The sequence below is a fragment of the Salmo salar genome, chromosome 01, assembly GCF_965601325.2.
Source record: "Salmo salar chromosome 01, fSalSal1, whole genome shotgun sequence".
NCBI lineage: Eukaryota > Metazoa > Chordata > Actinopteri > Salmoniformes > Salmonidae > Salmo > Salmo salar.
In genome coordinates, this window is record NC_138291.1 from 54,055,608 (window position 1) to 54,065,415 (window position 9,808).

General features: G+C 44.5%; 1 protein-coding gene across 2 annotated transcripts; it reads left to right on the forward strand.

Moving 5' to 3' along the window:
- The first annotated feature begins 590 nt into the window (after positions 1-590).
- LOC106604835 (cdc42 effector protein 3) lies at positions 591-9,464 on the forward strand. 2 transcript variants are annotated; one of them, XM_014199894.3, is made up of 3 exons: positions 591-1,091; positions 1,858-2,041; positions 7,590-9,464. In XM_014199894.3, exon 3 carries the CDS (start codon positions 7,864-7,866, stop codon positions 8,914-8,916), a length of 1,053 nt encoding a protein of 350 aa, XP_014055369.2. In that variant the 5' UTR covers positions 591-1,091; positions 1,858-2,041; positions 7,590-7,863; the 3' UTR covers positions 8,917-9,464. The 2 variants fall into 2 exon arrangements, with proteins under 2 accessions (XP_014055369.2, XP_014055359.2); XM_014199884.3 differs by lacking the exon at positions 1,858-2,041.
- Positions 9,465-9,808: the final 344 nt, after the last annotated feature.

Genomic DNA, 9,808 nt, shown 5'->3' on the forward strand with positions numbered 1-9,808 from the left:
GTATGTCATGTGTTGACTATTAGCCAATTAATAGCTTTCCTCTGGAGCACTGCAGTGCTGCAGTGTCCTTCAGGAATTAGCCCACTCAACCCTATAGGAAATAGAGAAATGTGTGGAGAAACATAAAGAGATACTGTACAAAATCAAATAAAATGTTATTTCTCACATGCTTCGTAGACAACAGGTGTAGACTAACAGTGAAATGCTTACTTACGAGTAGGTCCATTTCCAACAATGCAGAGTTACAGATAAGATCAAGAAATGTAATAAAAACGATGCGGTATGAAGCAGCGAGAATGTGAATGAATATACCGGCATGAATATAGTTAAGAGAAATAGTGGGAGAATGAGTGTCTTAATGTGTGTGCTAATAAAATAGACAGGGATAGTTAGTGTAAGAGAGAGAGAGACCAACCCCCTGAATACAGCAAGCCAAGTGTCTGCTGTATGCCCACTAGATTTACAGAGCAGCTTTTATCAGATCAAGGCAGCGAGAGAGTGGAGAGGAGGAGAAAGAAGAGAGAAAGAGAGAGAGAGAGAGAACACAGAGCAAGATATTGTAGTTTAAGAGAGAGGGACAGGGAGCAGACAGTTTAAACAAAAGGACAGACTTCCAGCGCAGCAGCCAGCAGCAGCAGAGGCAGCATACTGATCCTCCACACAGTAACCTAGCTGTCCAGCCTGCCCCCCAGCCTGACCTCTCTCCACCCCAGCAAACAGCTGTCCAGCGACAGGAGAAAGAGAGGGGGGGGGGGGGGGGCTCGACACACCAGGGAGCAGAAGGAGAGGATCCCACTCGTCCCATCCCACTGCAGCCTGCACTAAAAACGTCTCGAGCTGTGGCTAGGAAAGCAGACAGACAGATAGACAGACAGGCGCAGGTGCTGCAGACGGCAGTCATAGGGTAGGAGGAGACTACAGTTCCAGAGAGGAATAGCTAGCTCGAGCTTCAGCCAGCACCAGTGAGTCCAGGAACCACACGCTACACACACACCTCTTCAGCAGTCAGCACTAGGACTGAAGACCTTCAGGAGGACAGTGGACACCTCCTTCTGGCACGAACCAGGAGCTCATCCCAGGAATTACAAAAGGTGAGGGAAAAGTGGGTTTTAGACTTTTTAGTTTGGAATGTGTAGGATATTTCTGGCATTGTATCATGTACAGTGATTTGGTACATTCTGGTAAAACCTTCAATGGGACTAAGTATTCAAATGGACAATGTTGCTGTTAACTTGGTTCACCTTCACTGTTGGATGTCTTGCCTCAGTTTAGCAGTTAAGAGCGTTGGGCCAGTAACCGAAAGATTGCTGGTTTGAATCCCCGAGACCACTAGGTCTAAAAATCTGTCGATGTGCCATTGAGTAAGGCACTTAACCCGAATTGCTCCTGTAAGTCTGTCTGGATAAGAGCATCTGCTAAATGACTAAAATGTAAATGAATACGGGTCATTGAGTTTGTAGTTGATGGGTTAGTGGTCAGGTTCTATTATATGTTTGAACTGTGATGATTGGTGTTCAGTTACGGATATAAAGAGTGCAGGGGTAAGTTATGTCCAGAAAATGTTATTGCACTACACAACAAGGGGCGAACAGTTAAGGGCAACCTGACACCATCTCTTTTGTTCCTGGAGGGGACATTTTAAGCCAGGCAACACATTTCTGACATGTTCTACTGATATGTAGAGCTTTGCTTTGCGTTAATCTCACGAGTGAACAGATTTGGAGAGGTTTCCGCTGGGTGTTTGGAGGGATTTCAGAATATCTAGCCCAAAAAAGACTCCACTCATCACATTGCCAGTGAGTGGTTGTGTTGACATTCCCTTCATGTCTTTTCTGCTTTGATATGGTTTCCTGCCAGGCCCTGCCAAGTACAACTGAGCAGAGAGCAGAACCCATGCTAGCGGGTGGCACGGGGTAATCGCTGAGGGCTGGTGTGGAGAGGCAAAGAGGAGGGGAGAATCAGACAGAACAAACACTACTCTGCATTCTACTACACTCCCAGCCACACCAGGGCCCAAGAGGAACAACTGCCTATAATTGAGGTTTCTATATGTGACAAAACAGTTCAAACCAATTCTCTCTGAGTGTCCTCTAAGGGATACCATTACCATCTGCTGTTGTATGCCCTGGTTCTTTTTTTAATCGCGGCCCAAATGAGATGGTTGTTTGTCTATTCATGGTCATGTCAGAATTTAAAGGGTTAAAGGTTAGAATTTAAAAAACAGTCCAACATACATACTGTACATCAACATGTATAACTCATTTTTTCAAAACTCCATGTTCAGTGAAGAAGAAGAAACCCTGAAATCCCAGTAATGCTAGTATTAGACAATCATTTGCTTGAAGGATGGATGGTGATGGTTTCATTTTTTTTTTAAGAAGGGCAATGGCTTAAATAGGTAAAAATGTGAGTCGAAGTGTGAGCAGCCTCAATGCTTAACTGTAGGCCTCTCTAGCTCCGCCACCCATGTGATGCATTTCTGTGTACAGTGAGACCAAACTGCAAAGTGTCATGATAGGCACTTGTCTAGACCAGGCCTGGGCAACTCCAGTCCTCGGGAGTCTGATTGGTGTCACACTTTTGCCCCAGCCCCAGCTAACACACCTGACTCCAATAATCACCTAATCATGATCTTCAGTTAAAAATGCAATTAGTTTAAATCAGGTGTGTTTGTTAGGGATGGGGGGAAAAGTGTGACACCAATCAAGCCCCCGAGGATTGGAATTGCCCAGGCCTGGTCTAGACTACAGCATGTTTACACAAGCTCTAATAATAAGATGACCCAGATAGTCACATGACTTCATTGGCGGTCTACATCTCCGAAACAGACTGTCGTGAGGAGGCAAGAGATGTGGTCCATAACAGGACCCCACGGCCCTCACCCCCCAAAATCATCTGTCCATTACCCAGAACCCTCAGCGCTTCCCTAGTCTACTACAACCTTCTCTGCTTACAATAGCTAACACCGCTCAACTGAGCCTTACATTGCATTCCCCATCATGCCTGTAATGAACCCAAACCAGTTCTAATAGGCTGGAGCTGCTCCAACTCCCCATCCTGCCTACACAGATACAGACAGCTGACCCAATGACACCAAAGCTTTATTTGCCACTCTCGATGATTGGACCGGTGCTCAGCGACCACTTGTGAGGAAGTCGCCAGCAGATCCCCCTCCCCCCTCCTTCCCCGGAGTTGTAAATGAAAACCCATGATCGCATTCTGCAGTGGCGTCGCGGCGGGCCCGAGGCTGGCAACGTACACGTGCCGCACTCATTGCTCCTTTTGGGCCCTGTTCCAAAAGTAGAGTGTGAATCTGGCCCTTGGGTAGGAGTTAGACCAGTATGCACCTGCTCAACTTCTAACACCCACCAGAGACAAAGATTTATTCATGGGGTCAGCAGGCCAAGGGGTTGCTCATGGGCATTCTAATCTGATTTCCTCTTTAACTGCCGTTGGATATCAGCCTACTGTGGCTAATCATGGGAAAACTGAGAGTTAAGCAAGAGAATGTGTTCTCATTTGCTTGATTGAAAAGCTTGATTGACAAATGGAATTGCAGAAGTTTGGCACATTTAGGATAGCATTACAGATTTATTTCCCTCCTGTGAAGTTGTCATGTCCTTAAGTTTGTTTGTACCAGAGATGTTGTAATTTAGGACAATTTTCACAACCAGTGAAAGTTCAGTTTAAATATTTATATCAGATATTTTTGCTTTTATACAGCTTGAGTCCGCTATTGGTTGTCCTCTTGGGAAAACAGAGTTAACTGACTGAGCTGAATACCACTTCCTTTTTAATTTACTAGTGACCTCTGACATGCCAATAATGACTGCCAAATGCAGCCAAACTCCACTCCACCGCGAGGATGATCAGTTTGAAGGTCCTCCGCTTTCCCTATACCAGCTGACACCTCACGGGCCACAGCTGGCAACCTTGATTTAGATGCATAACGGATGTCTCTCTATGCTATCGGGTGTCTCTCTATCTATACTATCAATAGTCTAACTCGGTAGAAATATACTGCCAAGACAAATTCCCTCTTGGCCAGCAATGAGAAATGTGGCTTTGCGGAGGATTTCTACAGAGTTATACTACTGATTTCAAAACAACATGATCATCCATCATAAAACATCAGCAATGCATTTCCCATGACACTTGAGAAAAGCAGATCTGTATTCCATCTGCACAGACCCAGCAGGTGGTCTGGCTTTGGGCAGTCCAATGATCAATAAGTATGGCAGACTGTAGTTGCCTTAGCCAGTGACCTTATTCTGCAGTGTGGGACTCTAATTTAAGGCAGATAACGTGGCTGTAGCTGCAATCACAGCACAGAGCACATACATTGGACCGAACCCATGAGAGGAAGGGTTTAGGATTTGGAGGTTTGCCTGTGCTTTTCTCTGACTTCCTATTGGAACCCAATTCCCAGCTGCAGTGAGCTTTCAAGGTCAAATGGAAAAGAGCAGTATGGAGAGATGGAGAGAAAAGGAGGGAGGGAAAGGTAGTCAGATGCTATGCGAGGCAGGGGATCTTTGTTTTTTCTTTTCTGTTCCTTCAAAGAAACACTGCAGGAGTGTTTTTCTGACAGTCTGCTATTCATCTTTCTCCGTCTTTCTTGCTCACTCGCTCCCAGTCAGACGCACAGTAAACAAAACACACTCTCCTTCTCGCACATGGAGCTTTTTCAAATCGGCTTGCTATCTCTCCTGAGCCTAGTCAAGCAAACACTGGCACTCACTCCAACACTCACTTGCACACTGCTCTTAAGAGAGCAGTGCTGCCGTACAGACCCACTCACAGATATTTCTGCATCCTTCCACACTGCTTGTCATGTCTAAATATAGAGCCACGGTGCTTGTCAAGTGGCAAGTTTATTTGTGTTGCAATGCCCACCTCCTCCCCAGTGAGAACATTCTCTGAACCACTTCACATAGCCTAGCATACTGTATGTTCAGTTTTTGGGCCCTTTTGTGTTGTTTGAGGAAGTAATGCATGGCCATTGTTGTATTAGACGTAACGGGAAGTAATTTGGTACAAAAAAACATTGACATTATCGCTTAGATGAGCAATGGTGGGATCCTCATTTATCTAGTCTCGTGCACCAAGTGGCTGCTGTTGAAAGAGACTGTTGTATCTGTTGTCTTCAATGTTATACTGGCATCTGGTCTGCAATTCAGACTCAAACACCATGCCAGGTGTCCATGGCTGTCCCCACTAAACATGTACAATGGATAAATGGAGCTAGCTTACTTGGTGAGCCTCTGATAAGGATTGTGCCTTTCTGTTGGACGCAGTGTGTCCCATTGGGGTAGGCTGCACGCAGCTGGAATGTGGATGCTTTCTCAGTCAAACATTTTTTGGGGTGGACTTGGCCGCCCAGGCACTTTTGTGCAGCGGTGCACTCTGTCAGTGAAGGTCACTGCCGACAAACCTCTCACAAGTAAATATGTCTATAAATGGGCAAGCACTCTCTCACTCTATCTACTCCCTACTCTGTATTGCTCCCTCTTCTCCCTACCCCCTTCATCTTAGCCGCTTCCCCTCCTCCTCCTCAGTGTATTTTTCACTTTCTTTGTGCATGCTAGATTCTGTCAAGTGCCACAAAGTTTTCCCCTTGATCAATTCCTCCTCAACGTGTGTTACTGCAAGTAGAGCAAAATCATGTGCGAACATTGCAACACATTCAACTTCTAAGCAAACAATTGAAAAAAAATCTACAGTAACACCTCTTGACAATGATGATTATCCTGATGCTTTGGAGGCTTATCACACCAGGCACAAGCTGGCTGAATCAACATTGTGTCCACGTACACATGCATACACACACTCGCATTCAAACGCACACGCAGACACATACACACATGTAAATAGTGCCAGACAGCCACACATATGCATACAGTAAGCCTTGCTGTTTTGATTTTTGTTGTCCTTGATGTCTTTTGTTTTTGCATCGTTGTTTTCTGTTGTTGCTTTCCTTTGTTTTTGTCTTTTTTTCTATCTTGTTATTTTTGTTGGTTGTTGGCCCATTGGGTCGGTGGTGGTTTTAGAAGGCCAGCATCCCGGAGTCGCCTCTTCACTGTTGACGTTGAGACTGGTGTTTTGTGGGTACTATTTAATGAAGCTGCCAGTTGAGGATTTGTGAGGCATCTGTTTCTCAAACCAGACACTCTAATGTACTTGTCCTCTTGCTCAGTTGTGCACTGGGGCCTCCCACTACTCTTTCTATTCTGGTTAGAGCCAGTTTGCTCTGTTCTGTGAAGGGAGTAGTACACAGCGTTGTACGGGATCTTCAGTTTCTTGGCAATTTCTTGCAAGGAATAGCCTTCACTTCTCAGAACAAGAATAGATTGACGAGTTTCAGAACAAAGTTCTTTGTTTCTGGTCATTTTGAGCCTGTAATCGAACCCACAAATGCTGATGCTCCAGATACTCAACTGGTCTATGGAAGGCTCGTTTTATTGCTTCTTTAATCAGAACAACAGTTTTCAGCTGTGCTAACATAATTGCAAAAGGGTTTTCAAATGATCAATTAGCCTTTTAAAATGATAAACTTCGATTAGCTAACACAACGTGCCATTGGAGCACAGGAGTGATGGTTGCTGATAATAGTCCTCTGTATGCCTATGTAGATATTCCATTAAAAATCTGCTGTTTCCAGCTACAATAGTAATTTACAACATTATTTTTGTCTACACTGTATTTCTGAACAATTTGATGTTATTTTAATGGACAAAAAATGTGCTTTTCTTTCAAAAACAACAACATTTCTAAGTGACCCCAAACTTTTGAACGGCAGTGTATATATATATATATATGTTGTTGATTTAATGTTCATTTCAAGTTAGTTAACTCAACCAAATGTAAATCAAAACTAGACGTTGAACTGACTTACGTCTGTGCCCAGTGGAATGCCTGGTATTTTGGTTAATATTACAATTGAAGCAGAACATCCAGCGTATCAAAGTAAAAACAAAACACCTCAATCTCTCCTCTGACAATTTGCTCTCCTAACTCCTTCTTTCCCTCTTTCTGAGCATCACTTCAACACCCCCCCCTTTCTATCTTGGTGCGTGTCTGGGCAGTAGCTCTCTCCTCCATTGCCTGCCCTGCCCTGATCCTACTAAAGCCCCTTCACATCACTTTAACCAATCTGCAGTCCAGCTGTTCCATATTAGCACGTGCAGAAGGGTAGAAGGAGGGAGCCTTGGGGGGCCTTGTGAGGATCTGAGTAGAGGGGCCTGAGCCCGGGCTTCAGTTCAGCAGGTCTAACCCTCGAATCAGATGCAGGGGGTTGAGGGGAACTGGGGATGAAAACGTTCCGTGCTTGTCCACAATTTATTTTGGGTCTTGTGATGGTAACTTTATATTGTAATCAGAATAGGGATTGACATGAAGTGTAGATTATTATTGACAGATCAGTAAGTTGTATAAATGTGTCAACAATGCGACTCAGTTTGTATTGTGAATATTGAATTTTAATGTAAAATGTAACATTGACTCACGCCTCTTGGCATAAAACATACCCCATATTTTACTAGGGAAAACTGTATAAAATATCTGATCTCCTTTTGTTCTCTTTCTATCTTCAGAAAAGTGGCCTGTTGACCACTCTGCAACCTCATAGACAACACTGGTGAGAACTTGGACTCCTGCTCAACTTGGATTTCCTGATTAATGACACAAAGATCGAACCTATCTTCGGAGCAGGCAAAGACAACACAGCCATTTCATTGAGAATGTAATTCCACCATCTCCGCAGGGAGACCTTGTGTTCAGTGTGAAGTTCTTCACCAAAGCTAACATTCTAGGAGTGTTCTCCTCTCTTTGTCCTTTATCTCTGAGCTCTATTCGACAGTGACCACCATGCCTGCCAAAGCACCCATCTACCTGAAGTCCACCAACAGCAAGAAAGGCAAGAAGTGTCGTCTGAGGGACATCCTGTCCCCAGACATGATCAGTCCACCGCTGGGGGACTTCCGCCACACCATTCACATCGGAAAGGGCGGCGAGAGGGATGCCTTCGGGGACATGTCCTTCCTCCAGGGGAAGTTTGAGCTCCTGCCTGGGAAAGGTGAGGTGTTCCGTCCGCAATACGGCGTCCATAACGAGTTCCTGCGGGCCAACAGTGCATCTGATGCCCAGTTCACCGAGACGCCCTCTCCTGTTCTGAAGAACGCCATCTCGCTCCCTTCAATCGGGGGGTGCCAGGCCCTCACCTTGCCCCTCCTCTCCACCAATATGTTCTCAATGCCCGTTAAGGAACCACTGGATGACATGGTAGGGCGGGTTCCTACCCCTCCCCTAGGGGGCCCAGATGGGACTGATAAACTGGAGATCCTGGAGATGGAAACCATGTTGTGTTCCATTGAGGTCTTAAGCAGCAACCACACCAAACCTCCTACAGAGGTCATATCCAAACCAGACGTCCTGCTGGATCTGATAGAGAAACCAGAGAACCCAAAGACAAAGAAAGTCTTCAAAAGCAATTATGAAAATTATAATATTGAAAACGGTTATGAAAAGCCTACACCAACCTATTACATTAATGGCAACAGCAATGGCATCTGCAATGGTAATGGTGGCTTCAATGGGAACAGCAATGGCATCTTCAATGGTAACGAAGGCTTCAACGGCAACGGCAACTGCAACGGCTTTGGAAGCTTTAACAATGACATTACCCTCTGCTATGAGAAAGCACTCTCTGACTGCAATGGAGACTGGGTGGACAGGGACAGCGGGGTGGATGAGGGGCGCATTTGCGACATTGACTTTGAGTTCTGCAATGACAAGAGGGTGTCACAGGATTCCATCTCCCACATCACTGGTTCCCTTTTGTCACTTGAACTTGATTTGGGCCCATCCATTCTTGATGATGTACTCAACATCATGGGTGACCCCAAGGTAAAGAGACCTTGAGCAATGCTAAGGCTAGTGAGTTGAAAGGGAAATAGAACTTAAGAGAGAACTATGAGAAAAGACTCACCAACCTGTCAAAATATTGTCCATGGCATGTGGATATTATTGTGATGGAAATGAACTTCAGTATGCAGCGCTGCTTATGCCTTTATTTTCTGAAATACGTTTCTGTCTTAGCTTCCTTAGGGTTTCAATGCTTTTTCTGTTTGTGCGTTGTGCTACAGGCAGGAGAGATGCATGCGCTGTTGAATTACAACTAAACCCCAGCCTATTTTGCAATCTATTTTTGTGTTTTTTTGTGTTCTTATCCCGGCTTTAGCTGTAGATAAAAAAAAGTAGTTAATGCTTTGATACACAATCTAAAGCTCTGTTTCTCAATATCTAAATATAATGCATCTTGGTGACTTTTAATGTGTTTATCAAAGCACTATTTTGTTTGTCACATGACCATTTTATTAACAAAACTACAAAGATCCTATGCATACTATACAGTACTTGTGTTTTTGTTATATAGCGTTACTAAATAAAATGTGTCCTTTTCCCCCCTACATTTTTTCAAAAGAGTGAAATAATTTGTGATTTAGCAGAGTTGTATCCTTGGTGGTATGAGAACTTTCAGAGGAAAAGACAGAGGTTTGAGATAGAGAGTAAAGGCGATAGGCCTACACAGTACAGTACACTTCAGTACAGGTAAAAAGCAAGAAGGCGTGAGGAGAGAAATGCAAAACTGAAACAGACCGAGACAGTGGAAAAGAGAGAAGAAGGACAGAATGGCTTTCTTTCTCGCCTTCTGGCATTCTTTACATTCTCCTTAACTGCCATGCGGTGGGAGCACTTGTGGGAGAGCACTCCTTGATCTGCTCAACCAGGCGCCTGCTTCTTTTGTTTGCGT